Source organism: Papio anubis, chromosome 3 (assembly GCF_008728515.1).
Source record: "Papio anubis isolate 15944 chromosome 3, Panubis1.0, whole genome shotgun sequence".
Taxonomy (NCBI): Eukaryota; Metazoa; Chordata; class Mammalia; order Primates; family Cercopithecidae; genus Papio; species Papio anubis.
In genome coordinates, this window is record NC_044978.1 from 32,219,797 (window position 1) to 32,242,124 (window position 22,328).

The 22,328-nt window shown below is 33.8% G+C and overlaps 1 protein-coding gene across 2 annotated transcripts in view; it reads right to left on the reverse strand.

Annotated features, from left to right (window-relative positions):
* The window catches only part of GLRB (glycine receptor beta), a 90,808-nt gene that overhangs the window by 35,766 nt on the left and 32,714 nt on the right, over positions 1 to 22,328 (reverse strand). For both annotated transcript variants that reach the window (XM_003899301.4, XM_003899302.5), the window contains exons 3-4: positions 10,743 to 10,849; positions 9,003 to 9,070 (exon numbers count right to left, since the gene is read on the reverse strand). In XM_003899301.4, the coding sequence (XP_003899350.1) occupies positions 9,003 to 9,070; positions 10,743 to 10,849 (175 nt within the window). The remainder of the gene's footprint in view (positions 1 to 9,002; positions 9,071 to 10,742; positions 10,850 to 22,328) is intronic.

The window sequence follows — 22,328 nt, forward strand, 5'->3', positions numbered from 1 at the left end:
AATTGATGAAAATGTCATTCGGTAGATAAATGGGTAAGTAAACTGTGGTACATTCAGACAATGGAATATTATTCAGTGCTAAAAAGAACTGAACTATCAAGCCATGAAAAGATACAGTGAAACATTAAATGCATATCACTGAGTGAAAGATGCCAATCTGAAAAGGGCACATAATGTACGATTCCAATTATCTGACATTCTGGAAAAGGCAAAACTATGGAGACAGTAAAAAAGATTAGTGATGCCAGAATTTAGAGAGGAGAAAGGGATCAACAGGCAAAGCACAGATGATTTTTAGGGCAGTGAAACTCTTCTGTATGATACTATAATGGTGAATCTTTATCATCATACATTTGGCAAAACCCACAGAATGTTCTAAACTAGGGATGAAACCTAATATCAAAGATAAACTTTGGAGGATAATGTCTACTTATGTTTGATAACAAATGTAGCAATTTGGTGTGTTTATCCATTCATTTACTAAATGACATTTTTGTCAATTACCAATAAAGCTACAATAAAGTCTACATTGAGTCTACTTTTAAAAAGTGAATGAAAAAAATACCATAAACAAAATCAAAGTCAAGAAATACAAGGTTAAGAAAAAAAATCCAAAATTTTAAGATAAGGCAAAAATATTGTTTGTTCTTTCAATGTCACACTAAAACAATGTCTAACAAGCCCACCTTAATGCATGTGATTCTCCAGGACAATGTAACTTTGAATTGCTATTTTCTGTTGATTAGGGCTATGACTGTAAAATTAGATAACTTTTTAAAAATTGATGTTACTAATGATTTCTGTCTTGTAGAAAAAAATTCCCCAAGACTATGCCTATACGTCTCTTTCAGCATTATTTCTTTCACAGTAGTCTCCTGAATTCTTCCTTGAATCAGCTTCACATGTTGTTGGTTCCTTTATTAGTGTATCAAATAAATCATTGATATGTCTTCACTATAAGTCTGTCTTAAACTTTTAAAAATTAAATACTTTCCTCAAAGAGCTAAACACAGAATTTCTATGATTCAGCAATTCCAATCCTAGCTATATACCCCCCAAAATTGAAAGCAGACACTCCAAAGAATACATTTGTACACTCATGTTCATAGCAACATTATTTACAATAGCCAAAAGGTGAAAATAACCCATTTCCATTAACAGATATGTACATGCACACACAATGGAATATTATTTGGCCATAAAAAAGGAATGAAATTCTGATACATGTTACAACATGCATGAACCTTCAAAACATTACCAAAAAAACATCAAGACTAAGAATAGGTTTGTTCAAAATTATTAGTTAGAGCAGGAATACAGAACAAAAGCAAAAACAAGAAACACAAAAATACCTGGGAGGGTAAGCACTGAAAGGACTGGCTAGAAGACCAAAAAAGAAAAAAATCCTAAGACTGTGATTTCACAAAACCAAAAGAAAAAAAGCTTTGTGATGGTCAACAGCAGTAAGTACCACTGAAGGTCAAGTACAAAAACAAACAAACAAACAAACAAAAAACACTGACTACTTTCAGTAAATGAGGAAGCCACTGAAGATTGTAGCAAAAACATCTTTGGTACAGTGGTATATCAAAAACAAAATTGCAGGGGATTAAGGAGTGAATGGAAGACAAAGTTCTCTTCTATATAAGATGGGGATAAAAATCATACACTCACAACATAGAGTTTTAGGAAGAATTCAGTGAGATGCTATATGCAAAGTACATGAACTGCACCTGGAGATACTAGGTGCTAAAAAACTTTTTCATTTTATTAGGAAATATCCTTTATGTTGTTGTTATTCCTTTGTAATGCTTGTAGAGTGCTTAATATGCTTCTTTGCTTCAAAAAATTCTGCATATAGTGTAACATATTTGGGTTTCTCTGTACTGAGATGATCTACCTACAATTACTTTGAACAGTCATTCACCTCTAGATCTCAAATCTCAACACAGTGCTAACATACATTTTTTAGCATCTCCTATACTCTTCTTCTTGCTTTAAGCTGCACCATTGTAACCTCAATACACCACAAAAAAAAAAGCTCAAATGGGTCTCTACTTACTCCAATTATTAATTTTTTAAATAGAATTGCATCAGAGTCGTATTCCAATGAGCATCACCGAAACTGGAAATTGCCTACTTCACTGGTTCATTCAATGTATCGTCCTGATTATTATGTCTTATTTCATTTTGAAGCTACTTCAAAGATGCTTTTCTATTAGTTATGAGGTCATATAATATTATGATTCAACACAAGTTCCAGCAAGCTTATGTATCTTTAAGAATATTTCAAATCTTTACAATTTAATAGTTTGGGTTGAACATTCATTAAAAGATAAAAGCTCATTAGTTATATGCTTTGGTTAGTGTTTTATGAGTATTTTCAAATAATTACTAGTTATTGGCATTTCAAATGCTTTATATTAAGATAACCATCTTTGAAAACTATTTTCATTTTCAATTATTCAATCACAGTAATTATAGCTCTATCATTTATTTTGCAAGAAACAAATTCCCATCAGAAACAGACTTCTTTTATGAGTGGGAAATTACTTAATTGCTTTTAAAGTACTTGGTGACAAATACTACTCATTGTTCATTCCAAATAGCACACTATTAATCATTATCTGGAAAAATGGATGGTCTCCAAAAACTTTTAGAACCAATTAACACCCAAATTAAACTATTTCTTCAAGTCAATACAACATTTCACAAGACACTATATTCAGTTAAGTTTCTTAAATGATATTTTAATATTAAGAACTGTTTATATTTTGTAATGTTGTTAGAATAGTTCACATATGTAATCTTTAATTCATTTGTTTTATTTTCATTACGGCAAAAATTAGCATTCAAATAAATAAAAGAGATCAGCTCTTATAGCATCTGGCAGCATTATAATTAAAGTTCTGTCAATAGGGCTATTAAAAGGCTGGTTTGAAAAGGATTTAAAATTTAGCCTCTAGTCAGGTTAAAATTTCATATAAGAACTGCAGGTTAACAGAATGCCTGTAAAAGCTCTTAGGTTATATATTAGTGGTTTTTCTCAATATATCATTTTCCAAGGTTTTTAGTTAAAGATTCTTCAGTAACACCTTATGGATAATTAATTTTTCTAGATCTATACCCACGGTTCATTTCTATTAGGAGTGCCTGCTAGGTGGTGGCATGGTGCCACACTACACAGGAAACCCCATAAAGAATAGCAATCTGCTGAGTCTGGGTATAAGAAGCGTCCAATACACTTCTATTAAATACAGGAATGACGAAATGCCTTCTGTATCATGTTGACAGTTCAGTTCAGCAAGTTTTCCAGCATTCTTCATACCATTAATTTAATTTTTTTCATATCCATTAATAAAAATAACCGAAGTACTGGGAAGAGAAAACAAAACTTGGACATTTTTCATCTTTCCTCAATGCCTAATACAGTACTCTTACTTGTGAAATTTAATCACCAATGCTTCCAAATAATACAGCTTGAAGAAAAAAGGTAATGTGGAACGTATTCATAATAAATTGTTCGGTTTCATGTACATACACTAAAAAGGGGTAACTTTGACATAGAGAAAGGAATAAAGTGTATTTTAACTACTAAAAACATATATATATGTGTGTATATATATATATATTTAAAAATTACATCCTTAATAGAATTAACCTTAATGAGTGAGAGGTTTAAACAATTACTCAATAAAATACAACTGATTAGTCTGGCATTTTCATATATGGAAAAAGTTATGTTATAATCAGATAACCCTTCAGCTGGACTTGGGAGGAAGTTATATGCAATCAGATAAACCTCTAGAAGAATTCAGAAGAAAAAAAATACTAATAAATGCTCATCAGCATATGCACTAGTTTCCAATTGCCACTGTCACGAAATTAACAAAAACAGTGGCTTAAAGCACCACAAATTTAGTATCTTACAGTTCCGTAGCTTAGAAGACCAAAAGCATGTTCACTGAGCTAAAGTCAAGTGTTCTGTCTGAAGGGCTGGTTCCTTTGAAGCGTCTGAGGAAAGAACCAGTTTCCTTGGCTTCTTCAGCTTCTGGAGGTCACCTGCATTCCTTGAGTCATGGCCCCTTCCTTGCATGACTACCGCTTCATGCTTCCTGCATCACAGCTACTACCACTGACCCTCATCTTGCTGTCTCTGTCTTACAAGAATGCTAGCAATTACACTGGCTCAACTTGAAGAAACTGGGATAGTCACCCCCGATCTCCAAATATTTAATTTAATCACATCTGAAATGTCCCTTTTATCATATAAAACAGCATATCCACAGGTTTGAAAAGGATATAAAATTTAGCCTCTAGTGAGATTAGAAATTTCATATAAGGATTGTGATTACCGGTGATTAGGACATGAACATCTTTAGCGGGTTATTATTCAGCCAACAACATTCAGCTATTATTCATCCTGAAGATGAATAACATGAGAAAAATAAATATGAAATCAGTTTAATGTTTATGATTTTACATCTAAGATGTAAAATCTACTAAGATGTGAAACAAAAAATGGGATAAATATGTCTAATATTATTCTACAACAAATTCTATTATTCTATAATACATGCTTTAAAACAACAAAAGCAAAATATAAAGAATAGTAAACTAAGGCAAGTTTTAAGGAAAGCATTTTAAATCTAAATATAAAAATAGATAAAATAAAATTGTTTTAAAACAACAAAGATGAGCAATTATCAAAAACTAGAATCAAGCATTTTTAGTGGATCCCAAACATGATTTTTTTTCATGACAGTCACAGCTGTGTTTCCCAAAAGGAGTTGCAATCTATTATTAAAATAAACAAAAAGTCATGGAACAAAATGGCATAGAAAGTCTGACAGGATCATGAATTATAGTGCAATAATAATTCAATATAATTACAAAGCATGCCTAAACTGAAGAAAGAAAATGGATTGTATAAACAGGCTTTTATTTCCATGAAAGAGCTCTTATGTATTTCTGATAAGGCAAAGTGTCAGTGTATAGATTATGACAATACACCATCCCAGTTTTCCCCACGTAAGTTCAATAGTTCACATTTATATTATGAAAATCCTGCTGATTAAAGCCAAAGTTAGGAACTGAATGGAAACTCAACAAATATTGTAAGGATAACTGTAGAACAGATGTCACCTAGCCCCTGACAAATCATTCTTCTCACTGTTTTGAATGCTCTTATTTCAGCTGTCACAAGCAGTAGTATGTAAACTGATGGAACTAGAACTGACTGTTCCAGGAACTTCAAATTGGGATGATAACATTTATTCGACGATTTTGGTGACACTAGTGTTTATGTTGGTAAATACCACTTATAGTATTGATAAGTATACCTTACAAAAATGTAAGGTAGCAAAATACAAACGAGCACACAGACATGAGAAATAGGAACTATAAAGCTTCACAATGAGGCCATAAAACAGGCTGAAGAAGCATACAACCACAGAGATATGGAAGAGCTTAAGGTTTATTAATATGGCTGTAATTTTTCCTCCACTACACAATTATAGTTTATGAATAATGTGAGATGACTTCTAGTTTAGCCAGCAACATTCAGCATCTAAATTTAGAGAAAACAAAAAGCAGAAAGAATTTTTTTTCAAATAGAATTGGTTAAACTTTCCTGACAATAACATTAATGCCAATAACCTTGCTTGCTTCTTTCTTTGATAATCAACATTATCCACTGATGAAATGGGTTGCCCCTCTTCCTTTAAAAGTTGCCCTCCATCTTTCTGACACCTGACTTGTGGCTATTCATGTTATATCTACTCCCAGGCTCTGTGTTCTGCATTGTGCTTTCTTTAATAAGCACTACTGGCTGAAGCAGAATGGTTTGAATTTCAGAGGAAAGTACAGGGCAATACTGAAGCTTTTTAAATGTTAAGACTTCCTTTGGCACGATCTCAGCTCACTGCAACCTCCACCTCCTGGATTCAAGTGATTCTCCAGCCTCAGCCTCCCAAGTAGCTGGGATTACTGGTGCGCATCACCATGCCCGGCTAATTTTTTTTGCTGTTGTATTTTTAGTACAGACGGGGTTCACAGTGTTGGCTAGGCTGGTCCTGTACTCCTGACCTCAAGTGATCCACCTGCCTTGGCTTCCCAAGTTGCTGGGATTGCAGGCATGAGCCACTGTGCCCGGCCAGGACTTCCTTTATTTTTGTTAGTTTTGAAGAAGTATCCTCTCATAACATAACTCCTGTCCAGACATGAATACCCTTTTGGGTTACACTTTTGAGTCATCACTATTATTTTCTGACCATTGTTTATAACAAATTATGAAGAATAAGTGTTGCCTATTTTTTTTTCCTTTGGAAGATATTTTAATGTTACTCATATAATAACTCATGCTTTCCTAACTAGTAAGAAACAAGGTAATAGAGCATTTGCCTTGAGAAGACTGAGCAAATATATAAAATATGACCGTAAAATGATGTATGTGTACAATTCTACTTTATAAGGGTATATAAAATAAATATTGCTGGAAGCAAAAGAGAATAATTATGATAAAATGGAATATTTACATCTATTTAATGAGTATAGTTCTGATCTTAAACATTTAGGCTATGTCTGGTCAATACAAAGTGAAGGGCAGATTAGTTTTCATCCAGGCTATATGATCAAATAAATAACAAATATAAATAATTTGACTCTTTTAGACAAAGGTTTCCAAAGCTTTCAAAATTACACTCTGTAGTAATGACATTATTCAGTCTGTTATTAAGACATCTAAATGCTCAACATTAGTCTACTGTTTAAATTTGTTCCACCAACCATTTTACTTAACTAAGCAAATAGCAAATTTATTTGTTCATTTATTCATTCACTATTAGCTAAGATAAAAAATATTTACTTACGTGTTCATTATTTATTGAGTGACTGTCTTCTGTATTTTATGGAAAATGAAGAAGTAGAATACATTATTGCTAATTTTATGAGTTTTATAGTCGATTAGAGAATAAAAGGAATACATACAAAAATAATTTAATTACAGTATAGAAGCTATTAAACAGGCAAATAATAGAGATGCAAAACCTAGATTGAAGAGAGTGCACAAAGTGAGTAAGAACAGCCATAAAAATTTCTGTTTAGAAGATAAGAGAAGATCAAGAACAAAAAGCAAGGGTAAAGACTCCACAGTGAGAATTTATTGAATATGGTGCCAAGGGTAAGTTCTTCTTCGCTAACTACTGGGATGGGTCTGTGCACAAGAGTGAGAGGATATAATATTAGAAATGATGAAATATTTTATCATAATCATCAAAACTCTGTAAAAAATTATTTAAATATTGCATGTTCCCTGGTATTTTCAACTCAATATAATCATGTAACTACTAATGAGACCTACCAGAATTCCTTCCTGATATTTGGAAGGAATTCAGTATTTATTACAAAATAGATACATTAATGATACCTTCTGAGCTATGACACATGCAAAAGAGAAAAAAGATCCTTGCAATAGCTGACCTAACACTCTCTTGGATCTGATCAGAGAGGCATGCAAGATAAAGAATGGGGCTGTTTCCTATAGGACGCAATATCTTGATAGCTGTGTTTCAGTATTAGTGTAGTGGTGTCATGCTAGATAACCAGGGTGCATAACGGGGTGTGGAGTCAAATAGATTCCTGCAAAGTTTTACCTTGAGAAAATGATATACCTTACTCTTGGAAAATGAAGTACATAGATAGATTAACCACATTTTCAGTTAATGAGTGCTATACTGTCTCGAGTCATATATAGTAGTTTATATTTTATTTCAGAAAGATTTCCTAGTGATTTATAATGCATGTCTATGTTATTTAAATAATGTAAAAAGTCACTGGAAGTGAATTTTGGACATAATCCCCAAATCTTTTAAATAATTATCTAAAATATCTACATGTTGTCCATTATCCAGCTTAACTATATACTTCTACAAATAAATAACACTCGCATCACAATTAAAATATAAAATAGGTGTCATTAATTAAATGTAATATACAATTGCTTTTATACTACGCTATGCTGCTGCTACTAGGAATAATGGAGTAAATATTTGAAGTAATTCTTTTACTAGTCTGAGATAGTCTCAGGAAAACTAGACTGTACTCTTGCCATTCTTACTAGGCTTGCAATCAAAGTCTTATATTATTATTTAATAAAATATAAGTATCTCCCAAAAATACAGGAAAAAATCCTTAGGTCTTCTTTCTTCAACCTGAAGTATTATTTCACTGTGTGGTTTGTCAAAAATAACACAAATTTAATATTCTAAAACCTTAACAAGCAAACTGACTTTATCGAACGGCTTTTAAGAGGCTTAGGAAATCTACTATTACTTTATCAAAAACTTTGTCCCAAAAGTCCAACTTATCATGGACAACAGTCAAACCTCTCTCAAACCTCTTTGCTATTCCTTTCAAGACACGAGTCTGCTTGTCACTCCTTCCCAGTCTTCTCCTGCCTTTCCCCGCCCTTTTCATCTTGCTGAGCCATCCTTTCAAGATGTTCACATTGCCCTATCTTATGAAAATCAATTTTCTTATTTGCTTCTTACAATTCTCTGCTCTACATATCACAAAATGAACATAACAGATAAAACAAGGATTCTCCTCAGGAAACTGGAAGAAAAAAACTTGAATACTTAAAACATTTTTTAATGTTTTTAATGTTCCAACATACAAGCATATTGGAAAACAAAAACTGCTGCCCAAGAGTCTTCATGGCATAAATCCTTTCTCCAGGTTGTATCCAATCACAGCTTTTCAGAGGGAATACATCAATGCTTTTAAGTCCGTAAGTTTTAATGTAACATTAAAACTAAATTTGAATTGCAAAATTATGTGGGTGACTGAAATCACTGATTTAACAAAATCTAGAAACATGGACATTTTATACTAGGAAATGGCAGGCATGTTTTGAGTTGCTCCTTATTTTTCAGTTTTTATGTTACTTCACTATCTCCTGTATTGAAATATTTCACAAAATATTAAATTAATTACAATCTTACCATTGTTGTTTCTTGAATGGATCCAAAACTGTTAATAAAAATGTTGACTACTACATCAACAGGAATGCCTATGAATAAAAATTAAGAATATATTTACTAGCTGTAAAAAGCTTGGTCAGAGTTATCATAGTTTTTTGGTTGACACATTTAATTATCATATTTTTTCCAATTCATATGGAATGCAAAATCTATGGTCTCAGTATAACATGTTCATAATTACTATTAACTCATTTTTCAAAACAGGAATCATAATACAAATAAAAAATGAGTTCAATTGTATTTTATAATGTTCTTTTTTTTCAGGAAGAATTATGTCTTAAATTGTAGGGACTCTGCAAAATACATTTACCTTTAAATCTTTTTTTAAATTGCCCTAATACATTTACTTTAAGGAACTACAAATTATTCTTAAAAAATCATTTTGAAAACAGGGTTTAATTTTTTTTGCATTTTTCTAATTAGTTCAAATTCTTACTTTAATAGGTAAAACAGTATTCAATAAATTTTACTTATAATTATTACATTTTAATTTTTAATTCATGAAAATGTAAAGCTAATTGGACACACAGCAGAGTCATTATAAAGATTTTTACCTGACCTTTTGAAAAATAATTAGAAAGTTCACGGAGTGAGAACTAAGGTATAACGTTGCAAATTTCTTTCTATTTTTTTTTCAACTCATTGTGGCTGCTGGTTGGGCTAACAAAGGGAAAATGTGAATTTAGCCTTTTAGCCACATAACCACTAACTGATGAAAAACAGGTGGTGAATCAATATATGGTAGACATGTGACAACCCAGACCATGGCTGTCGTTGAAAGTAACTGAATAGGTCCCGGTAATGAACAAAAACCCATTTTTACAACATAGTTGTATAACTTCAGTTGACTAGAAGCAGCTGCAGACTTGTTTTTTTCTAAAGGCAAAAAAAAAAAAAAAAAAAAAATCAAACCTTATAATGTTAATCTGATCTACATTAATACCTGTCCTTAACCAGCAGCAAGGATTATAGTTTTCCAGAGGAGATTTTGTTCATACAGCTTTTTTCTAATTCATCAAAAGTACAAAAAAGGTCTATACAACTGCACAATCTGTTCTTGGCTTATTTTATTGTAAGCATAGTCTTGGTTTTTAAAAGGTGTGATAAATGGTAATATCTAATTGGAATAAAAATAATCTATGTTGTAGAATACATAGTCACTTTTATTCACAAAGCCAACATGCTTTTAAAAATCACACAGCCATCATTTTTTCAGCAAAAGAAAAGAAAGAATTTTCTATTAATGTGAAATACTAACAAAATGTAAGAAAGACTCTAAATATACATCAGAACTGTTCTCTTTCCCTAAATAAGAAAATCATCATTCTGCAAATTATAACTCTGGTGTCTGTGAATGAAAGCCAGGTCTATTTCCAGAGTCTAAATTTTAAAGCACTAAGGTTAAGAATAGTACTTAGCAAACTCATTACAGAGGTTAGCCTATTAATTCACAGTATATCCTTTTCTGAATGTTTAAAAACAGGTAACCTATAAAGCAGTGAGAATTCATATTTTACTTATCTTTGAATATTTTAGGCATTGAATTGCTCTGAACTTAAGGACATTTTTGTTACATGTCACTTTAAAATCTTACTGTTTTGAATATCACAACACATATACATATAAAATATCACAAAGTTCTATACATATAAAATTAATTTTTAAACAATAAAAATGAAAATTTATATGGGGGAGACAAACCTTTGAAGTTTGGTCTTATCCTGGGATCATAACTGACCAGTAACCTGTTCAAGATATTGCTAGTGGAGTTGGCAGGTACTCGGGCAAGGTCCTCTGCTGACTGCTGACTATAAGAGAGAGAAAAATCCTGATAAGTAGTTATAAATAGCAAACAACAGAAATGGGTAATTCTCATTGGGAGGAAAGACTGCCTTTTTGAGACAAATCCACAACTATAGTATGGCTTTTTCAAATAGAAATAGAGACTAGTAAACATTGTTAAAAACCCAAGAGGCATTGTTATTTATTTATTTATATATATATACACAATTAACTTTACTAAATGTATGAAACATTGCTCTAAATACTCCATGTTACTTTTTATAAAGTAAAATTAAGGAGACAGCTTACTTGTTCTGAAGCAACCTGCCATCGAAATCTAGGTAAGTAAAAAGGAAGTGCACACAATGAGAAAAAAAAAACAGCAAAGAACATTTTTTGAAAAATGTGTAATATTAACCTGCCAACACAAAAAAGATCTGACCAGAGAGATGGTCTAAGAATTCATAAGACAATCATGCTGACGTTTATAAAATGATATTCCCCAAGAAATACAGTGAACATTTTCCTCACTCAGTAAAATATGGCAGTCTGGGAGGCAGAAGGGAATTGGTAAAAGACTTTTCACTATTATCAGATAAATGAAACAAGTAAAATACTCTATATTATACAGAGCTGTAAGAGATAACTACCTATTGCTTTTCTGTATATATTTGTCATCAACTCTTTATCAAGAAGAGGAAAATCTACATTGTTTTGCTATTTTAATTAACTTTGAATAATGATAAGTGACAAAATTGGTGGTTGCTTAAGAGCCCTTTTTTAGAAAGGCACTTTCTTGGAAGCCAAGGAAAACATTTTGTTGTTTTTGTTTTGGTTTGGTTTATTTTACCCCTCATAAAGTCTTATGCATAATAATTTTTCTCATTACCTACACACACACAAAATCCATGACAATCACAAGGAAGAGTAAAACTCTACTTGGAGCACCTAGCACAGCATTTTCTGTATCGATATGGTAAAAAGTCTCAATTTCATAAATTACATTAATTTATATGAAGGAAACGTAGATGCAACAGGCTTGGCTTTGTATTGAAATCAAAACTCTATTAGGCATTTCTGAGTTAATTTTCATACAATCTGCCAATAAGAGACAACTATTGTAGGTGAGATATAACAGAAAAAAATGTATGAAATAATCTAATAATACTATGAATTGACATAGACAACTCTTTCAAACAGAAATTCAATCAGAGTGCAAAGCATTTTAAAAAATGAAAATCAATCAGTTAAACCTCCCAAAAGTGCAGAGATCATACGGATTTTTAAAAACTGCTTCTCGTGGCTTTATTTGCTCCAGTGTCACAGTTTCATAAACTTGAGGGCTGGTAATTAGATTTTCCATTTCATTGCAGGTAAAACTATAACTTCCTTACAGCCAGTTGTCATCCTTTATCAAAAGATGGAAAACTCTAAAGAGAATGAGGGTATGTGGGAAAATTGGATATTAGGATGCAAATTAGTATTCAAATCTATCTACAAATTTTCTCATTCAAAGGAAGAAAAAGAATTGATTGATTACAAAATACACTTGTATTGGATCAATTCAGAACTGCTATTATTGTGTCTCTTCATATAAAATCCTTTACAAGTATATTCCTTCTAAACAATGAAAAGACAACATGAAGACAATTAACACTAAATTTTGTAGTTTAGAACTTTCCAGCCGATTTTTCTGCTTCTAGCTGTAGGCTGTGTCAGTCAAACTCATTTTTTAGCCCTTTATCTCACTACCAAATTTTGTCCTTCTTCCATAGAATCAGTGTGTCTTTACGGAATATTGCAACTTCCATTCTTTATTGTACTAATCTAAACCAAACCTGTCCTTTTAAACTTCATCTTCTTTGTAAAATCTTGCCTCAACCTTCAACCTTACGCTGATGAACATGAACTAATAAATATATTGCTTGGCAATGATTTTGTAGCTTTTCTTTGCTTACCTATGGGGATATTACCAACTAGACAAAATGAAAACAGTATGATTATTGAGGGACTCATGGTTTCTATATATTTGTAGTTCCCTAGTCTGTTTTTATAGTATTAAATACACATTGGTTCAAGTACTTCCAATCTGCCATCTCTTCTAGGTATATTTCAGCCTCATGTTGCCTGTGCTGTAAGAGGTAAGCAGTTCCACTCATCATTTCCAGAGGAAGAAGAGCATTTTGTCCTGGGGCACTCTCTTAGGAGAAATGACTTCCCCCACCCTCATAATCTTCCCAGTATTGACCATTGCTGAACTAATTACTGGCAAGGAGGAAGAAACATTCATGATTGGCTCAGATTAATATTCTGGTGCGGAATGAATATTGGAGAATCAACCATTATGTCCACTACATTCTTTCATTTGATAGTCATGTTCATGCTATTAAACAGAAGAGATATTAACCACACAGAAAACTGTTATTTCAAGGGAGAGAATGGTAGAAAAGAATTGGTACAAGAGTAAGAGGTAAGTAAATGGACCTGTAGAGTACATGGTATATAAAGAAACTAAGACACAGCAGGGTTAAGAGATTTTTCTAAGGTGGTAGAGCCAAGAATGAAACCTGCTCCATGGTAAGCCTGCCATAGTGTAAGTGAAATATTATCTGTCTTCTTATTACCATCCATACACATATTGCTTTAGGGCATATATATTTTACCTTGGGTTCTATTCATCTTACTAGGCATTGTTAAAAATCATTAGTACTGAAAATATAAATTGGCCCTTTCTATCAGTTCACTCTTCTACCATCTCCAAATGTTTTTGCAACTCTCCACAGTTAAAAGCAAATTCTTGTTTGTTAGCAACAAAAACTCAACATTGCTTGACAAAAATCTTCTGAAAATCAAACAAGCAAACCAAAAAAAAAAAACAACAACAACAACAAAAAACTAAACCAAAAACAAAAACCCAGGGAATATACCAAATATCGTATGGCCCCTTTTCTTCTATTCTTATTTGTGTCAATATATATTTCCATGTTTCAGCTGCAGGTAACTTGGCATGAATGTTTAATCAACAGTTTACATTTATTTGTATTAGAAATGAAGAGATGTTTTAAAAATTAAATAAAATCCCATGTAGTTTATATTCACATGCATGAACTCAGTGTTTTCCCACCTAAAAAAAAGTAAAAATCATATTTTTAGCTTATCAATAATAAAATAACATTAAAATTATCTCTACAGACTAAAATATATTTAAGAGATTAAATGGATATAGTCACTTCCTTCTAAAGAGTTAAAACAATTTGCATGCAACATATTTTCTTTTGTCTGTATGTTACCTTATATATCCTTATAATTTAGAAAGTAAGTTAGTATCACTTACACAAAATAAACAGGGAAAAGGAGAGTTAAGTGATTTTAATTAGGTCACACACTTAATGCCTGCTTTGTTATTAAAGTCTTCATATTCTGAATCTCAGCCCAATGTTTTATGCATGTGACTATGCTATTTTGTTTTATTTCAAGAAATCTATCAACAATTCCAATATATTAAAAAGCAGGATTTATTTCTTGGAAATATGACATTAATTTAAGAAAATAATGTATTCTACTTGGGCAAAGTGATCAAATGACTAGAGAAAATAGAGTTAAATATCAAAAGCCTTTTACAACCAGTTCTCTTTTGTTCACTTGCCTAAACTTGAACCAATGTCATTACTAATACGTAAAGTTATGCAAGGAATGTGTCAGACTGTATAGCTGTATGATGTAATATTTTCCAGCACTAAAGGAAAAATCCAGAAAATTATTTCCAAAGGAGGAAACTCAATTTTCTATTAACTGTAGAACATTCTTCTTTTTTTACATGACCCTCCAGTGACCACAGTGCACAGTTTCATTTCAAAACAGGTGTGGATGAGTATATTGTCTTAATCTTCTTGCTAAAACCAGAAATCTGAGTCTAAAGGAATTGTTTTATTTCTCCATAGAGCTATAAATGCAGTGACAATTGTCAGAGGCCTTCTCAGACCTGAATGTAGTGTGGGGCTGCACGGTTTTCAGCTGGACATGAACTTAAACAAACACAAAGCCACAGACACAAGGGTAGAACGAGGCATGTAATATATGTTGGTTGTATCATTTCTCATGCTCTAAGGCAGTGATTCTTTGCCTCTGTTAGATAACAAATGTCTCCGAAAATCCGATAAACACTCTATACTTCCCTAAAAAGTGTACACGAAGTTTGCGTTTCTGAGGGTCCTGGACCAGCAGACCACAGGTTAAGAAATTTTTCATGGGAACAGATCAATCATCCTCCCTTCTACAGCAAGCAATTCTGACTCTATGGGATGCTTTGATTACTGTTAATTCTGCTTTTCAGACACAGCAAGATACAAGAAAACACAAGGTATTATTGTTGGAGGAGGTTTTAGACGGAAGGTTCCCTTTCTGAATACTTCACTAAAAGGACTCAGAAAGGAATTATATCAAAGTAAACAATACAACCGTAAATAGTGGCAACCGTGATGTTATTAGTCATTATTTTAAAGCTGGTAACACCATACAAAGTGAAATGAGACGACAATATTTTTTTAAAGAGCAGATATCTTACAGTAACAGAAATTAAACAAGTGTTCAGACAAAAAAAAAAAAAAAAAAAGCACCGTAATGGAAATATGTCAACAGAGTGACATTGGAACCAACTGAGAGGGTTCCCAGTGGCCAAAGCTGTCATGATTTGAGCAACAAAATAAAGTAGTATTGTATTATAGTACAAAACAGAAATCTCAGAGTCCATACAGATAAAAATAAGAATTGAATAAATGAGGAAATATTAACAAATCACTCATGAAGAATTCCAAATAATTGGTGTAGATCTTCTGCTTTTTAATTGTTGGAAAATAACTCACCACTCCTTAGTGTGGGCTGTGCATAGTGACTCCCTTCCAAAGAGTTCAGTCTGCAAAGTGCGGGGGGAAAGAGTAACTTCACGGCAGAGAAACTCCACAGGCACTCTCCTCAGCAGGTAATCAAGTTAACCTTAATCGTGATAAGCCATGTTGATAATATGGACCCTTGATAGGATGTGATGAGAATCACATTTTAACCCTGTGGTCTTCCTCTCAAAACCACATAACCCAGTCTAGTCATGAGAAAAACATCAGATAAATCCCATTTGAAGGACGGTCCACAAAATATTTGACAGGTACTCAGGTACTTTATAAAACTCTCACAGTCATCAAAAGTAAGTTACCATCTGAGTGACTGTCACAGCCAAGAGGAGCCCAAGAAGGCATGACGACTGTGTAACATAGTATCCTGGGAGGGATCCTGTGACAAAAAAAGGACTTAAGATAAAGACCAAAGAGGTGTGAGTAAAGAATGGATTTTACTTATTAATATTCTATTAGTGTTAGTTCTTTAATTGTAAATAAATAAATAAATAAATAAAATAAAAATTACAAAAATAAACAAAGTACCATACTAAAGAAAAAGAAAAATAGAGAAAATTAGGTGCAGGGTATTTGGGAACTCTCTGTACTACCTTGGAAATTTTTCTATAAATCTAAAGCTATTTTAAAATAAAATGCTTATTTGAAAAAAGAAAAAAAGAGAGAGAGAGAGACCAGGAAAAGCACTGAAAGAGTCAGGAGAGTCAATTGTGAGCTCTCCTTTCAAAATCCACAGCCTTAACTGGAAGCAAACTATGTATATAATAATCATATAGAAGTGAAACCTCAATCATGTGTTAAGACTGGGGCTTATAAAAAAACACTGCTACTGGTCTGCAAATGGAAATGTATTAAAAGTTCAGCATTACACTTCCATCTGTACACAACTATTTTTAGATAATCAGATAGATAAATAGATATACAAAGACAAATACTTTATGTATCCAGCTAATAAGTTAAATTGGTAGTTATTCATGAATACACATAACTGTGTAATTATTGTGGAGTGTTTTTTATTTTTGTGTTTTCCTACTTATCCTATAGTTTACTATCACCTCTCTTGACAGTTTCTGGATTTATTTTCCATTCTGTTTTCGCAGATTAAACTGTGAACAGTTTTATGAATGCAGACAGTGAGTGATACCTTTTACAAGATTAGTCTAAACTTATTTGAAAAGAATGTGTTTATGAGTAGATGTGCATGTGTGTGGCAAAGTCTGTCATGTTATTATGGGCCAAGAGTCATAATTAAGAAGAGTGTTCCGCAACATTCATGTTATTTATCCCTCAACTGGGTTTCAGGAACTGTTGTAGCCTGTGGAAACATTTTCAAATCTTCTCTAGCTCCAATTATACAATTACATCATCCATGGCTCACAGAAAAAATATTCTGCATAAAGTAGAAGCATGTATTTGGAGAGATGCTGGATTTTGAATACCAGCAATTTGCAAATCTCATTGAAGGCTATCTGTTGGTCACTTTTAACTTCATATCACATGTGAGATTACTTACTCTATGAAAACCATGATAGAAGTATTTTCTACTTCTATCATATGTTGCTCAACTGTAAAACATTATACCTTCTCACCACTTCTAATGGGTTTGCTATGCGCTCCAAAGCTCATGACATAAAGAATTAAACATCAATCCAAACACAATGTTTACTGTGCCATTACTTTCAATACTAAACAGAATAAAATTACATCCTGGCCCAGCAAGTACAAATCCATAGTTAAGACTTCTAACTCTGCAACCAACTGCAATGATACTTAGTTTTTCTCAATTTTCCATATATAGCAAAAACTTAAAAATATTGCCCTCCTGGCCCAATGAAAATATCTATACAAAAAATTACACACACACATACACATACACACTAAAGTTGAATAAAATGTGGGTATAATTGAAAAACACATCTCTTAGAGTCAAGAGATTAGTGTTCTAACTCCAGATGGACTGCAAGATTGCCACATGATACTGGGCAAAGCACTCCCCCTCTGTGAACTTCAGTACACTCACCTTTAAACCAAAGGTTAAATCAGGTGAGGTCTCAGAGCTCATTCCATTGACAATCTGATTCCACTTGTAGTGCATGCTGCCGTGCCCCACCATCAGGGTCACCCCTCCAGAAATGAGCTTGCTACTGGGAATGTTGGGTGCCTACAGTTCAGAGCTGAGTGTCTTCTGGAATAGCCTCCAGCTGAAGTAAGGTGTCATGTCCTAGAGGCAGCCCATACCCAGTGACTTTGATAGGGGTATATAAAAGTGGCTGGGTCCCTTTCTACTAATTAAGACACTCTGAAGGGCCATCCCATCTTCAGAGTTCCCAGTGGCATGGACTGATCACTCAGTTGCAACCCCACTGTTCCTGTGTTTAAGCCTGCTTTACTCCCTCTTAAGACATGTTCTCAAAAGTAATCCCTTTTTTCATGCAAATTTTCATCTCAATGTCTCTGTCTCTAAGATAATTTAACCTACAAACATCAACTAAATACCAAGTTTCCTTAAGGAGCTTTACCAGTTATGCAACCACCAATATGCTAAATTTCTCTCTCACTTTAGTCATTCCTTAATTCATTTAACAGTTTCTGAGAATTTCCTATGTGCCATGCACTTGCCATGTACTGGTTATGTGCTTGAGAATCAAACACTCATGATCCTTATTCTGATACAAAAAATGATATTTAAAGCTGTGAGTTTAGATAAATTTGGTTGTGGATTCTCAGGCTTGAAAATAGATTGGATTCAGCTGAGGAGTTCTAGAAACTACTGATACCTCATCCCATCACCCATATCTAGATTTAATTAGTTTTGGATGTGGCCCAGGCATCAGGGTTTTTAAAAAGTTCTTCAGATGATTTTAATGATCAGAAGAATCACTTTTTGAAAAGAGAGTTTATGGTTAAAAAAAAAAAAAAGACATGGAATTGAAATGTGAGGAATTGCAACATTTAATGAGCAGATAGGAAAAGATAAGCCAATAATTCAAAGAGCAAAGAGCCAGGAAGAAGGGGTAAATCCAGCAGTGTGTGGTATCAACAGAACCCAAGGGAAATAAAAAAAGAATATTTCATGGAAGAGTTGGCTAACAGGGCCAAAAGTTGCTGAGAGGTTGAGATGAGGACTGACAGCTTTCCATGGGATTCAGCAAAAGAAAGAACGGTTTTTCAGTTGAGAAAGAGGCGGAAGCTAGATTGGAGTTGATAGAATAGTAATAGGTGAAGAAATGAATGAGAGAGTGCATATGACTCTATTGAAAAGTCTGTTTCACTAGGAGTGATGTCCCCAAGACAGTGAAAAAGGAAGCCCTGGATTCTTCCTCCCCTCAAGGACATAACAATGCAACAACAAATGGATCAATCTTCTTTGTGAGAAATTCTAAAACTAGTTGAGAGTCTTCTGTACCTCAGTTGAGTATGAAATCAGCCACATTGAACTCGTAGAAAAATAAGACATCCTCCAGCCCTAATCCCCACCCCTAAAACCCCAACACAGCATAATATAATCATGAAGGAGTCCTCAGCTTACAGTTTCTTCCTCTGGAGTGAAGCAGTTGGACCATACACCTAGCATCTCAGCTTTTGCATGTACCACCAGAGAGACTGTTTTCTATCTCTCCTGTCTTGGAAAGCTGATAAAGCACAGCATACACTAGTACACTAAGCCCCTGAGGACTACGGAGAAAAAAGTAACAGTTTGCACTAGCATGAAGACATGCCACAGCTCCTCCCCAAAGCTCAGTGCACAACAAGCAAGGGAAGTAAACCCTAGCTCCCAGCTTCTCCCTGAGAACACTTGAACCACATGTCTACCAGCCCAACTTTTTCTGGTGCTACTCAAGGGACTGGCTTTTCTCTCATCTCTCTCGCAGCACTGATAGGGCCCAGTATACACTAGACCACTGAAGGCTACAAAGAACAAAGTGGTACTTTGAACAGGTGTGCAGAACTCATCACAGATGCTACCCCAGCTCAACACAGAGTGAGCACATAAAAAACACCAGAGCTCAGATTATTCTTGGGGAAGGAAAAGAGCTGGATCACAGTTCTGGCATTCCAACTCCTCCAAGAGCTACCAGAGGAATTTACTTTTACCCACCTTTCTTGGAGGATAGACAGGGCCTAACATACTCTGGACACCTGAAAGCCACTAAAAAAAAAAAAAAAAAAAGACAATGATTTAGACTACCAAGAAGGTTTGAGAGACCCAGAAACTGGTCAGGTTGAATGGTGAGGGTCTTCTCTAGCACAGGATCTATCTGTGGAGACTGGGAGATGTAGAGGTTTTTCTGCTGCATAGATAACAGCACAAAGACTCAAGAAAAATAAAGAAACAGGCAAACATGATCCAAACAAAGGAGTAAAACATAACTCCAAAAACCAACCCCAACAAAATGGAAATATATGAATTATTTGACAGAAAATTTAAAATAAACAGTCATATCTTTATAAATAATAGAATGTTCAACATGCTCAGGAGAACAATGCACAAAGTACGAATTTCAACAAAGAGAGAAAATTTTAAAATGAAGCAGGCAGAAACCTTGAAGCTGAATAATATAATAAACTAAAAAATTCAATAGAGAAATTCAGTGGCACATTAGAACAAGCAGAAGAAAGAATGAGCAAACATAAAGACAGGTCATTTAAAATTATCCAGAGCAAAAAAAAGAAAAAAAAAGAGTGAAGAAAACCTAAGGGTCTTATAAAACACTGTGATATTGTAATTTATAATAAGATATATATATTTGATCTTCATTCTTGTTTCCTAGAATAGAGCTAAAACCTGTAAACACCCTGGAGTGTTGAGTGTCTTCCGTATGCTAATAAGATGACTGGCAGTTCAAGGCCCCTAGAATAGCCCCAGGATGGGGACTGGTCACCAGAAAGACGAAAACATGATTAGAGAGTTGAGATTTTCAGCCTTACTCCCACCCTCTGACCTTCAGGGAGGGGAGAAAGGTTGAAGGTTGAGTTGATCACCAACGGCCGAAGATTTCATCAATCATGGCCGTATAATGATGCCTCCATAAAAAACCCAAAAGACTGGGTTTAGAGAGCTTCCAGAAAGCTAGAGACATAGAGGACTATAAAAGATGGTGTACCCAGAGAGGGCATGGAAGCTTTATGCACCTTCTCACATGCCTCGTTCTATGCATATTCTCCATTTGCCTGTTCATCTGTATCCTTTGTATAATTCCTTCACAATAAATGGGTAAAAATAAGTGAAGGGAAGTGTTTTCCTGAGGTCTGTAAGCTGCTCTAGCATATTAATCAAACCCAAGGACATGATCAGGGGAATCCAGATTTACGGTCAGTTAGTCAGAAGTACAGGACACAACCTGGGACTTGTTATTGGCATCTGAAGTGCAGGTCAGTCTTCTTGGACTGAGCCTTCAAGCTGTGTGATCCAACACTATCTCCAGGAAAATAGAATTTAAAAATAAATTATAGGGCAAACAATTGGTATTCACTGGAGAACTGACTGGCTGTCATCTGAAGCGAAATGCCACACACACATCTGGTGTCAGAAGTATTCTACTGGAAAGTATAGTGTAAAAAAGACACTTAGGCTTTTACTACAGATTCCATCAAGCAGACCAAGATAGGCATTATGGGAATTACAGAAGAAGAAAAAAGGGAGAAATAATGAGGAAATTCTAAGAAATAATGGCTAAAATCTTCCCAAATCTGAGGAACAAAATGAACATCCAGATTCAGAAATCCCAGAAAGCCCCCAAAAAGATAAAGCTAAAGTCATACACACAAATTGTATTAGTCCAGTTTCTCCAGAAAGACAGAACCAATAGGAAATACAGCCATACCTCAGACATATTTAGGGATCAGTTCCAAACCACCACAATAAAGTGAATATTGCCATAAAGTTAGTCACACAAATGTTTTGGTTTCTCAGTGCATATAAGAAACTAAACTGTAGTCTGCTAAATGTATACAATAATAAACATACCTTAATTTTAAAATATCACTAAAAATTGCTGACAATCATGTTAGTTTTAAACAAAGTTTCTTCTTTTTTGCTGATAAGAGGGTCTTGCCTTGATGTTGATGACTGCTGACTGATCAAACTGGTGCTTGCTGAAGTTTGCGGTGGCTGTGGCAATTTCTTAAAATGAGACAAAAGTGAAGTTTGCTGGATCAATGGACCTTCCTTATATGGCAGATGTGTCTCTAACATGCAGGGCTGTTTAATAGCCTTTTACCTACAGAACATCTTTCAAAATTGGAGTCAATCCTCTCAAACTTCTGCTGCTTTATAAACTAAGTCCATGTAATAATCAAAATCCTGTGTTGTCATTTTGACATTCTTCTCAGTATCTTCACCAGAAGATCTGAGTAGAATCCATTTTAGGAAACCACTTCTTTGCTCATCCATAGATGAATCAACGCCTCTTCTGTTCAAGCTTTATCGTGAAATTGCAACAATTCAGTCACGTCTTCAGGTTCCAGTTTTAATTTAAGTTTTCTTGCTATTTCCACCATCTCTGCAGTTAATTCCTCCACTGAAGTCTTGAACTACTCAAAGTCATCCAAAAAAGTTATAATCCTGTTAATGTTGATATTTTGACTTCCTTTCATAAAT